At 44.6% G+C, this 13101-nt stretch overlaps 1 protein-coding gene across 5 annotated transcripts in view; it reads left to right on the forward strand.

The window, feature by feature from the left end:
• Positions 1-12674, forward strand: part of VASH2 (vasohibin 2) — a 37901-nt gene extending 25227 nt beyond the window's left edge. For 3 of the 5 annotated variants that reach the window (XM_058539832.1, XM_058539833.1, XM_058539835.1), the window contains one exon: positions 3614-4334. In XM_058539832.1, the coding sequence (XP_058395815.1) occupies positions 3614-3707 (94 nt within the window). In that variant the 3' untranslated portion in view covers positions 3708-4334. Of the gene's footprint in view, positions 1-3613; positions 4335-9562 lie in introns of those variants that run through there. The other 2 variants (XM_058539836.1, XM_058539834.1) reach the window with 1 other exon arrangement.
• Positions 12675-13101: the final 427 nt, after the last annotated feature.

Below are 13101 nucleotides of genomic sequence, written 5' to 3' on the forward strand. Positions count from 1 at the left end.
CTGGTTCTCAGTCATCCCCAGGCCATGCCCATAGCCTAATCTCTGGCTACTTTGTCATGCAGCCAAGGCAAGTGACCAGGCCGCGCCTGCAGACGACAGCTGTTAGACAGTTGAGTGCAAAGCCACTTTCTAGTGTCGGGCCCACTCGCCCTCTCCCCTCCTGCCCACCTAAAGCATGGGAGTGGGCCTGGGAATGGGGAGGAAGACTAGGGAGAGGGCAGTAGTCACCAGAGGGGTCAGGGAGGAAGACCTGCAGGAAGGTGGGGATTCAATTCCATCACGCTCCTCCCTCCATGCCCCGGAGTCCATCCCAGCCCCAGCAAGGCAGTCCCCGGGAGCACAGAGGTGATGGCTCATGGTTCAGGAAAACATACACTTTTTAAAAATGGTGAAAAGTGGCTGCAACCAGCCCCTGAATCCCCCAGACCCATGCCCCGTCCCCACAGCCCTTTCTCCTGGGCAGAGCACTGATTCCCAGGAGTCTTCCTTCAGGAACTCTTTCCAATGGGTCAGAATTTGGGGCTCTTTTTTTTCACAACGGTCAGGTGGCCTTGGGAGCGTTTGACCATTGAGGGAGCCCAGGTGGCTTGTGGGTTCCTGTGGACAATTTGATATGAGCAAATCCAGTAGGACCATGGTTAGTCTTGGTGGTGGAAGCTGTTGCTACCAGTTTTCTCTTTTCCCCGTATTGGGAGGTTAGGAGGGGAATCTAGAGGGCAAATATCTTGGCTGAAGTTTCAAAATGGATTGAGGTGTTACAAGGAGGGAAGAGTCTCTCCCCAGTTCGTCCTAAATCCTGACTTTTGAGTCCAGGGCTGGGCAAGGGATTACAGGGGCTACCATGTAGGAAGAGAAAAGAGATGCAGGAGATGAGAGGAAAAGGAAGGGCTGCTAGCGGTGGGGCCCCCAAGAAGAACTGGAGCACAAACCCCTCCCTCCTGCTCCAGATCCCAGCTTCCGCCATTGCTACAGGCTAGAACCCAGGACACCTGGTTCCTGCAGGTGTTTCTGGAGAAAAGCAGCTTTTCAGCTTCTGCCTATGGCCTTCAGCAAGCAGGCTTTTCTCCAGGTAATCTTGCTTTTGGCGAAGAAACGAGAAAGTGACCAATTTGGTTATGACCCAATAACTCCACCAAGCTCTGGGCATCCTACTTACTGTAGAATGGTCAGGTCTAGGAAGGAGTTAGTGACTCTATCATTATGTTATTATTTCAGCATTACATAAGGCCATCAAGTCACTTCTAAATGTGTTGGGTGCCATAATGAGGCTTGGGAGTGGCCCAAAGGGTGGAAAATTACCATAACAGGCAAGAGGCCCACCAGCTGTGAGGGCCCAGCCTGTGTCTGTGCGTGGATAATTTTAGTGGCTTTATTTTAGTGGCTTTATTTTAGTGGCTTTATATCCCCATCCACCTCCTCCCTGCAGCTGGAGCTACTTCCAGCCCTGCATTCCTCTCCATTTTTGCACTTGTCTGAATAATCCTTCTGGAAAGGAGGATCGGTGTCATTGGGTTGACAAAAGAGTCAGCTGAGTGGAAGGCAAGTAGCAATGACTGCACTAGCATCAGCTGAGGCAGAGTTTCAAGGGGGAAACAGGGGCTCCCCCATCCCTCCGCCCACGGGTCCTTTTTCTCACTCTGCTTCTCTAGGAGTGTTTAAAGCACTTTCCAAACAGAATAGGCAAGGTGTTTCCTGTGGTTCTTAAAGAAGCAAGGAGATAGAGTTTGAGATCCATGTTTAAAAGGCCTTCCGTGAACTGAAACCAACTCCTTCACAACTCTGGGCCTCAGTCTCCTTGCAGCTCCTCACTGAGGGGCATTCACCATGGTTCTCAGCAGGGACCAGGATGCCGTCTGAGGGAGAAGGGTTAGAAATGCCTAGGAGGGGAAGTTTTTGCTTATCACAGTGATAGCAGGCGCTCCCATTAGGGCCGGGGACCAGGGACGGTAAATGTCCTGCAAAACTCAGGACTATCCTCCCCCATAAAGAATGGTCTGCCTAAAATGCCAAGAGTGTCCCCGCTGAGAACCATGCATGCCCCCTGGGGTCCTGTCCATCTCTGGTGGTGCACGGCTCTTGGCTGCTGCCTGGGACCTGAACCTGGGAGAGCAGGGGTGAGCAGACAGTGGTTTCCTGGCTCGGCTGCCTGTGTGAGCATGAAAACAGCTCATGCCAATTGCAGTGAACACGTGGAACATTCTTCTAAATTGGGGCAAGAGTCCCTGAGGACCGATGAGAACATCTTTGTCTTCTCTCCCCTGTCCAGCTCCTTTTTCCCTCTGTCCCTCCTCTGCTCTTTGCTATTCATGATTCTTTTCCTCCCTCTTTGCTTTCCCTTCTTCGTCATCTGTCTCTATGATGGTTCATGGCTCTAGTGGGCTTTGCTCGCCCTGCTGGAGACCCGCAGGGTCACTGAGGTTACTAAGCCCCACCTTTCACTGCTGGGCCACAAGCTAGACAATGGAATTCCTGCTCCATTCTGTCATGAAGGATCATGCAGATGCCTCCAGGCATCTGGTTGAGTGAGGCCCCAAGTCGTTTCTAAATGAAGTCATAATGAAGTCATAGAGAATCAATTTGGTTCCATGGTCTAATCACATTGAAGATATTTTGAATGGGGCCCAAGAAGTCATTCTCTTTAGATCCTAAAGGAAAAATATTCCCAAGAGTGGAAAGGAGAAAATTCCTTAGCATGGAAGGTGGAGAGGGGAAAAAAAAAAGAGAGAGACAGCTAGAAAGGCTGTGGAGAGAGAAGTAAAACCTCTAAGATGATGTGGAGTTTCTTTCCAGAAGCCCAGAGAAGGTAGCTTCCAACTCAGAGGACTGCCCAGCTTAGTTCTCCATGGGATTTCATATGGTCCAGGGCCCCCAGGAATGCTTGAAGAAACCAGGACAGAGTGATGGGCCTTTTCAGGAAAGACCGCCACAGGCAGTGAGCCAGGAGCCTCCAGAGCTGACTGTTGTAGATAGTCCAGATGGGGTTGGGGTTCCTCAAGGGGTTCTCCGTCACAGAAAGGAGAGGTGAGATCAGAGCCAGGAAGATGTGCCCTGGAATCTCAAACAGTGGCCTGTGGCTCTTGGTCTCTGGCCAGAGCCTCCTGCCTGCGGAGGGCTTGAAAGAAAGGGCAAAGGGCTGGGGATCTCTTCAGAGCCAAATCTTGGCTGAGATCTGATTACACAGTAACTTCAGCTGTCTGCCTGTCAGCTGCCAGCAGTGGTGCCTGCAGTCCTGGGAAGTAAGGAATGTGAGTGAGGAGCAGGACTAGCTTTGAATGAGGGTGACAGGTGGGAAGGAACTGCTCCCCCATCCCAGCCTTCCTCCAGCTGAGGCCTACCCAAATAGGCCATAAATCCTAAATGGGGGCCTGGTGTGACCTACTTCCTGCCAGACTAGACAAGACAGGAGGGCCTGGGGTCTCCACTTAAACTTGTAAATGCTGGGCCAACACCACCCCTGATTTAATCTATTCCATACCCTTAGCACTGAGGACTGAGAGGTTAATGTTAGAGTTGCACCTTATGTCCCTTTCTAGAATCCCGAGTCCTTGTGAGAGTGTGTTTGTGTGTGAGGGTGATACATCTGAACACATGGGCATGTGCACTCCCCCCGCAGGAGTTGTGACCTCAGGGGAAACAGGAGCAAGAAGCATGAATCGACTGACTGGTGGCCTGTGCGTCCCCATCAGGTAGCCCTGAACTGGACATAGATGGGCTATGTCCCTGAAGTATCTCATACTCAGAGGGGAGAAGCAAGAGGTAAATTTCCATTGGAAGAAAGGGAATGGACTTGAGCTCCACTGAGATCAGAAACTATCTGTCTTGGTAACCCCAAAACCTACAAGGTACTTGACACAAAGTGTTGCTTGATAAATTCTTGTGAATGAGTAAATAGCAAGCAAGTTTCAGGAGCCCTGCTCTCCTGGCTGCCACTCAGGCCCATGACACATCCTGCCCAACAACAGCTGAGCAGAGAGAGGGGGGTGACACGGCCCTTAGTCAGAGGTGCAGAAAAGGGACTGGGGGATTTAGAGGGCACCCTACAGGCTGTCCTTCCACTTACTGCTTCTTGTCTTAAACCCAGTCTCACACAGACACACACCACCTTCTTCAGCCCCAGGATGTGATGTCATCCTCACTTCAGTCCCCAGCACGCTGCCATCACTTTCTGGTTCTGAGGCTTCTTGTGGCTTCACTGATACCAACATCCAGTCCAGCTGCGCTCTTCCTGGCCACTGAGGCTGCCTCAGGGTGTGTGAAAGACTCGATGTGCTGCCTGGCACACGTAGGAGATGGTTCACTCTCCCTGAACTGTCAAGGTTTAGGTAGCAGCGGCGAACACTAGTAGTATTTCCCACAGAATACCGTCTCTATGGAACCACCACCCCATCCTCCCCAACCTACCTCCCCCTCTGAACAGCCTCTGCCACAGCTGACTCCTGGGATGCAGGCCGAGGTTGGGGTTAAGGGGAGACTTGGGACCAGGCCATCAAGCAGTCACCCTAGTTCACCCAGGATACATTTACATGACGACAGCTGAGGCTGGGATTATCCATTTGTGTGCAGAGAGAAGAGCCCCCTCCTTCCTTCCACAAAGTGTGTCAAAGGAAACTTAAAGTCCCCAACTCTGCTTCCCTTAAAACAAAAGGCGGCCTGAGAGCCTTTCAAAAGGAAATCCTTTGATTATTTTTTCCTTGTTTGGACTGGGGAGGGGTTTGGAGAAATGTATTGTTCAGTCTAAAATAATAACTCTGGATCTGATGAGAGGTTCTGGGCAAGTGCAGACCCAGCTGAATCATCATCCTGGTGCCTGTGTTTCTTAAAAATAAATCCCCTTGCAATATCCTAATTATAGCTGGGGGAGCACTTGGAAGAGGCCTCTCCACACACAACAGTGCACCCAGCTCTGGCCCGGAGACGAGCTGGCAAGGACTGAACAGTATTTCTGGCTGGGCCCTACAGGCAGGTGGCATGCTGTGATAACCCACTTCTGCCCCTCGCCAGGCCAGGAAATTGCAGCCAGTGTTGCTGTAAAAGAAAAGGGTTTCATCTTCCAGGCAGTTCACCGGGTATCTCAGTTTAACTCATTTTCTGCCAGTATTAGCCTTTTTTTTTCCTCTGGGTTCTGGGTAGCTGGGGGGAAGTGGGAGGGGTGGGGATACAGAGGGAGGAGACAACGTATTCCCTTTCCTTTGGAAGCCCTCAAGCTGTCGGTGCAGAACCACATTCAGCTTTACAAGTAGGTGGGTTCCCCAAGTGGCTTTCAGAAGTAAGGTAAAGCTGCTACTATATAGAAAAAAAAAAATTCTTCCTACTTGTTAATTCTTAGAATGTTCTCATGGTGACTTGAATTCCTAGCTTAGGACTTTGTTAGAATAAAAATATCCCATGATAAAGGTAACATAATGAAGCCCTATCAGCCATTTACATGTTAGTGAGAACTTGACCAAAGTTTATTGAGAAGTAGAGGATATTCAACAGTGGAGATTCATAGATGAATTTACTTGATCCCTGTTCTCAAGTTGTTCGGTCTCCAAGGCAGGCACAAGGCTTAGGAGCCTGCAGGCTTCTTTAACAGATAGACAAAAGGAAATGCCATAGCATACAGAGCAAGGAACAATGCATTGTGAGGGAAGGAAGTCAGAAACTACTTCATGGGAGAAGTGCCATGTGGGTTGGACCTTGAAGGGATGACAGGAAGACATGGGGGAGGGCATTCCATAGCCAAGGTGCAGAGGCAGGAGAGGCTGTGGTGTCATCCTCAGATGCTTGGGAGGATGTTTTGCGTGCGGAATGGGAGGATGGGGGCAGTTTGCATCATACTTAAGGGCACGCGCTCTAGATTCTGGGGACGAACCCTGGCTCCACCACTTGCTAACCCTATGACTTTGCTTTGAGCAAGTCCCCTGACTTTCAGCCCCTCTTTTTCTTCCTCTGTAAGACAGGTAGTCACAGTATCAACCCCATAAGGTTAGGGTGAGAATGAATCCACGTAAACCTCTTAGAAGAATGCCTGGCACAGAGTAAGTGCCTGATAAATAAAAGCTATGTCTAATGGTGATTTCTCAGCATCTGGAAGGTGTGGGGGGACTGATGGAGGTGGCAAGGAAAGGTCTAGAAAAAGGAGGCCAAAGACCCCCAAATGCAAGTGTATCTGTTTTCAAGGGTGCCAATAACAGAACGTAGGTAAAGGTACAGGGTGAAGTTTTAAGAACACACAGACTTGAAAAAATGTGGTGAAAATTCTGTTCCTCGCCACTGAGGGGCTCGAAAGGGGGGACGTCAGATGAGTGGCCAAAAAATGGCTCCTGAGGAGGTGCACGCCTGTGGCCAGTGGCCTCTGGCTGGATGCTGCAGCAATCCCAAGAAAGCCCACATAAGGGCTGAGGGGCAGGGTTTGTTCTCTCCTGGACCCACCCTGTCGCCTGTCCTGCCACCGGCTTTCCAGCAGGTGCTGCTGGTCCCGGGACTGAGGGAGAGAATGTAGCTCAGTGTGGTGCAATTCCTACACCTGAACAACAGCAGGAAGCTGTCTAACTAGCATTATGTTCATATATGAAGGGCAGCACATTTAGTTTCAGAAGGAGAAGTGTGACTTGGTGTTGAGGAGGAGGCCAGGCCAGGAAGAAAGCATGTGCAAGAAAGTTCAGAAACTGGGGCGAGCTAATTGGTAGGTGCTGCAGGGACCCCGGAAACAAGGGATTCTCTTGTCAGGCACATGGAATTGCCTAATTTTCAGAGACAGTGGAGATCTAAAGGGCCACCATGGCTTAGGTCCTACGTAGTGTGCAGGGCTCCAGGAAAGAAGACTGACTTAGAAGTGAGTCTCCAGACTTCATTTAGGGTGTGGCCGCTTCTCCCGAGTGGAATTCTAGAGAACTTGCTAGGAACATGTTCTTATTCATACTAACCTTCCTCAGGCTGATGCAACACCCACCGCTGTTACTAGCATCAGTGTGAATTAGCGTTGTATCAGTGAGTTAATGGAGGGAAGTGGTACCAGTTAGGATCAGGTTTGGCCATGGGCAAGGTTAGGTTGAAGCGATGCACCATAATGTGACTCTCAGGACGCTCAGCAGAGGTGGTAGGGAGCTTCTTACTGCTTTGCCTCTTTAGTGTGCCACCTCGAGGGCCAGGCTCCAGCCATCACTTCCACAAGAAAGAAGAGAAAGGGAAAGAAAAAGATGAAGGGCACGTGCCAGGCGTCTTTTGAAGAGCTGCCCTGGTAACTGACTACCACAGCACACTTCCACTTCAGTCTCATTGGCTACAACGCAGTCCAACGCCTGCCCGGCTTCAGGGAGGCTGGGAAATGTAGTTTGTATTCCAGGCAGCTCTGTGCCCAGTGTGGATGCTGAGGGGCAACTAACAGACTGGGCCACACACAGATCATTAGAAACATCAGCTAAGAAAATCATCCAATACAAATGTAATTTATATTTAGATAAGGAATATATGCTTACATAGTTATACTACCAGGAAATGTAGAGAGGAAATCATATCTTAATTGCTCTACGAAATGACCCCCATTTGATCCTTTTCTAAAGCAAGGAACGCATACGGGTACTTCAAGCTTATCCTTTTGCAAGTGAATTTTTGATTAAAGTGGGGCACACTGAGGAGGGAAGTCGATTTATCTTTCTAACCACATTTGCCTTAGGCTGATGCTAACTGATGGGGAGTCTGCTTGAGGCAAAAAGCCCCATATTAGGTATTTGTAAAGAGGACACCACCCAGGAAAGGAAACAAAACAGAGACTTCATTTCAGGCTTTATGACAAAATGGATAAGGTACATATGGACTCTGAACCTGACTTGTCTGCAAGAACCCTAGTTCTGTCCAGATTACTGGGCTGAGTACTAGGGCAGAAATATAAATTTGTTTGAATCCTGAAGCAAAAGTGTGCTCCTTTTAGCCATCTACTTAAGAATGGTCCTCACAGTGGCCCCTGGGAGCCACTCTGCCAGGCCTGTAGGCAGTGGCTCTGTTCATCTCCAGGGAATGTATGGGCTGGAGGTCCCCATCACCCTGAAGGTCAGAAGCCTTGAGCTCTTTGATACAACAAGCAGGGGTCTACACGCCAGGAAGTGCTGGGATTTCTACCCACAGTCAGCCATATTTATCAGCATCATCTGTGAGTTCCGGGCACCATGAGAAGAGACAAAGAAATGAGGCGTGGTTCCTGACCAATAAAGCAGGGCACGTGGTGAAGCTGAGAAATATGTCCCATGCAACACGGAGAAAAGTAAAATTACAAGTCATTTTAGTAGTGCTGGGTGGCAAGTCAGAGGTTTCTTGACCACTTACAATAATCGAGTTTCAGAGAGGATGATCACAGACTGTTGATGACTAGGCAGAGACGGGACATCTCTAAAAAAAAAAAAGACAGAAAGTCAAAGGAGAAAGAGGGGGAAAGAGAATAAGAATATGTAGGGTGGTAGAATTTGTTGCCCAAATTTGAGCCTAATGTCCTTGATAAGCAGCACCCTTGATAGAAGCTAGCTGTTGATTTCTGGTTCTGTCAACATTGAATGAGTTGGACCACATTCGTGACAGGGGAAAACCATTTGCTGTTAGGAAATCGTTCGAAGGTATAAATCAAGAAACTTTTAAACAATTATATTTTCATTTCGGTCTCTTTTTTAACACTTAAAACAAGGTTCATGTGTAACCTAGAAATGTCTTTGATCTTTTTACAAAGATGGCTAAATATGAAACTTTTGAAGTAGAACTCACTAGACATATTGCATATCCTAAACTTGGTTTATAGTCTCAGTTACTTGTTATCAAAGGTGAGAAGAGGCTCATTAAGAAATGGAAAAATTATGAGATAAATTGCGAGAATGCTCAGGCATAGTTTTATATTGGGAAGTATGTAGGAAACGTCTTTATGAAGACAGATGACGTGCTCCTGAATGATTTTTTCCCCCAGGTTGATGTACTTTCTTACATGACTTCACATAAATGCTTAGGTGTAGTTTTATATTGGAAAGTACTTTAGAAAATGTATTTAGGGAAGAGAGATGATTTGCCACTGAATGATTTTCCACATTGACATGCTTTTTCAGATGAATTCTAAAAGATTCACCCTGATTTTAGGTATTCAAGCCCGGAATAGTAACCCTCTATCAAAGACAACTGAGAATCTCTCCACGAAAATCTGAGTCACCTGTGATGTCTGGTAGTTGCTGGGCTTCCCCCAGGGCACCAACACTAGGAAGCCAAGGTTTCAAGGAGAATTTGGCTCAGATTTTTAGTTCTGCTGTAATATATTTTTAGACCTTTGCAAATTTTACAGATACTGTGTTTTAGAAGTTATAATGTGACCAAATTCAGGCTTGAAGTTGAACAAATTCATTTGGCAGCCTGTAAATTTTTTGGCACTCGACGCTGGAAAGCCTGTTAAAATGTTCCCTAAAACCTAGAAAGGTGGACTTGAGAACAAGAGGTAGAGTTGGGAGCTCAGGCTGGCAGCAGGTCTCAGGAGGGTGAGGAAGACTGAGCAGAGGCCCCTGAAAATACTGACTGATATTTCTCTCCCATCCCTTCTCCCCTCTCCTCTTAGGCCTGCGCTGCCAGAAAAGAAAGTGGCTGATCTCAGCACTCTGAATGAAGTGGGCTATCAAATCCGAATTTAGGCAAGCCATACCAGCCAGCAAGAGGGCTTCTATGGTGCTTCTCTCTGCACTTTACCCAGCACCTTCAGGAGGAACTGCAACTATTTATTGAGAACTTGTGAATTTTATTTTTAAGGATTCACTTGGAAGTAGAATCTGAGTGGGTGGTAACAATTAACTTTAAAAAATTCACAAAAGGGCAACCATGAATAAGCCTACAGTAATAAACCCCACTGGGGTTGGACTGTCTCCCTCACTCCAGACAGAAGGATGATACTGTAACTGTAGTTTATATTTTTCCATTTACCTACTTTCTTTTACTTGCTTTGAACATTATGCCTCATCAGTAGTAAATGTTCATGAAATCCTCCCTTCCACTTTTGATATAGTAAGGCAACTCAATCAGTATTAATGTCTTTTTCAGCAATAACAGAGGCAAAGATTGGTGGGATTTTTTTTTTTTAAGCAGTCAATATTACCTCAGCATCTTGGCATCAGATATGCAAACTTAATGGTGTTTTGGTTTTTTTATATTCTATTTGTATTGTTTCCCCAATATTTCCCATGGGGATCTTCACAAAGTTTGGAATTTTTTCCTGGTGCACACATGTGATGAGATTTAAGGTATTATATGCAAGTGTTTTACTAAAAAGCACTGAAATTCTTCTGGCAATACGGGAAACCATTTTCAGGATCTTGCAGTTACTTCTTTCCTAATCTTTCTTAAAGCATTCTCTGATAGCAATTTTTATTCTTTCAAAACAAAACAGGAAGCACGTTCAAAAGCTAGTCTATGTTCTGTCACTAACATTTAAACTTTGCAGACTCCAGCAAAAAGCACAAGAGGTCCTGCACTGTTATTGCGATTACCTCTGACAAAAACACTCAGAAAGGCAGAGGCCAGGAGTGAATCAGTAGGTCTTGAGAACCAGATAACCTTTCTGTTCACATTTCATCTGATTTTTAAACTGAGTCAGGCCTTGATTCTGAAGGACTCACTGTTGTTAGAGATGTGGTCTGATGTCTTATATTAAGACCAGATGTGGCATGATGTGATTATTTTCCAATACCTTGCTTTTAGGTACCACTTCATGACACTGAGGAACTGGTATTGGGAAATGCAATGAATTAGAAAAGCAGAACCTTTTTTTAAAATGGAAAAGTCTTTGGGTACAGTTTTATACCTTACAGCGTGATTTAGTCCACGAAGCACTGTATGAGTGTCTGGCCTGCATATGGTAGTTACAGTGTAACTTCTGGCTGCAGCCCACACAGAATAACTCTAACAGCATCCCAAGTCTGTGTGTCATCAAAAGCAGGAGTACAGCTTCTATCTCATTTGTTTTATCTTAGCAGCCATGCCAACTCATGAGACCAAAAGGCACATTTAAGTGAAGTCTGCCAGTCAACAGAAGAGTTATTTCAGTCTCCGTGTTTCCCCTCTGGCTTTCCTTGACTGAAGGTGATTTTAGGAAGGGAGTATAAAAATCAGAATCTGCTCAGATTCTTTACCAATAAAACCTCATGGAAAGAAAAGGACTTCTTCCTTCAGCCATGCACACATGAGCTCTCTTTACCCTAAAAATCAATGTTATTAATGGAAAGTACCGTTTTCTTTAAAAAGAAGAAAGTCGGATGTCCTGTACATGAAAAGGAACCAAGTAAGTGTACATCTCAATTAGATAAAAATACAGCATAAGTTAAAAATTCTGAACTTAATCACTTCAAGAATAGTATTATCAGTTAGCAGAGTTTAAAATGAGTTATCTTTGTTTATCTTCACAAGACAAACCCATTTGCAGCCTCATGGCCACATGTGTTTAGATGTTTGGTGTAGTCAGTGAATCATTTCCTTCTCATTCTAAAACAATACTGACTTAGCTCTCTCTCTCTGAGATATAAGATAAGATATATATGGATATATATATCTTCTGTTTATCAATCTGAAACTTTATTATATCCAACAGTATACTACTAATAACATTGCAGCCATTCTAAGAGCTTGGAAGAGGATTTTCCAAGTATTACTTAAGTACTGTCCCATCTAAAATATAGAATGTCAATAGTTGCATAGCCTCTTGGTTCCCACAAAAAAGGGGAAAAGAATAGGAATACAAACTGTTTTTAATATGCTGATGAATAAGCCTTAAAATTGCCAACTGGCTTGATCATTCAATTAGTAACCTGATTTCTTCCACATTTACTCTTTGATTTTAAGATTCATTTCCCCAAAGCAAGAGTTAGTCACAGAAACATGAAAATTAATTTAAAATGTTCTTAGTTGTCATTCTATTTTTATTGCTTATGGAATAGGCTAATTTCTAAAAGATATGGAAAAGGCACCAAACTTCTAAATTCTAGTGCAGTAATTTAATTAAAATGATAGTAAGGCAAGGGAAAAAAAAACATGACATGATTTACCCCCAAAATTTATTTTAAAACTGGCTATAATTCAAAAGACAAAAAATAAAATATGAAATGATCTGAAATCTAATTTTTAAAAAAGCTATTAATGCAAGAGAAGTTTTATGCTTAAGGCCATTATGGCAATATATGCAAAGTTTAAATGAATGACAGAAATCTTGATTTTAGACTACGCATTGTGCTGTTTTGAGTACACTTTACTTCAGAAAGTGATATTTAGTATTTTCTATACACTCTGAAATCATGAGCATTTCACTTTTTCTAAGTCAATTATTTCATAAGGATTTTATTAATAGATATTGGTAAATAGAACTTTGGAAATCTTAATTCAGTATTCTTACTATACCCGAGGCTTTTGTAAGCTATAGTTTTATGTACAACCTTGTACAGTTTTTTTGACATACAATTCCGAATCTTGTTTATTCTCTTGGACTTTGTTCTGGCCAATACATTTTTTTTAAATCTTTAAGAAGAACTGTGATTGTTTTAGTGGGTATTTTTCTAAGTAAATGAAAACTTGTATAATGGTATTTTAGAGAATGCCAGATAAGTGCATGTTTCAAGTTAATGTCTTTCTCATCACTTGTATGTTTATACACAGCATGAGACTTTAATAAAACCATCCTGGAAACTTAAGGGCTGGTTTTCTTCTAAAAATGTAAGATGGTATAATTTTTTTTTCTTGTCCTCTGATTACATACTTGTCCTAGTAAACTAATTTATCACTCTCTCACCTTTGTCTTCTACAATTTTCAGACTCTATACTAAACATCACTCTATTGTGGCACATGTTAATTCACTTATATTTTAGCATCACCCTAAGTAATAAAGGCTGAAAAGGGTAATGAAATAGTTTAGAAGAGGCAACAGGCCAGCTTACACAGCTTAGTACACCTACCACAAAACCTGCAGGCACAAACATACTAGTGTAATAATTTATTAGGTAATTTACAGGTACAAAGTGCAAATGACTTGATGTCTCTGTTTCCCCAACCCCTTGAACTCTCTGGATTTCTTAGTTTGTGAGGAAAGCAAAGGGTTAAAAGCAGACAGTTGCTAAATT

This window comes from Diceros bicornis, chromosome 4, assembly GCF_020826845.1.
Source record: "Diceros bicornis minor isolate mBicDic1 chromosome 4, mDicBic1.mat.cur, whole genome shotgun sequence".
Taxonomy (NCBI): domain Eukaryota; kingdom Metazoa; phylum Chordata; class Mammalia; order Perissodactyla; family Rhinocerotidae; genus Diceros; species Diceros bicornis.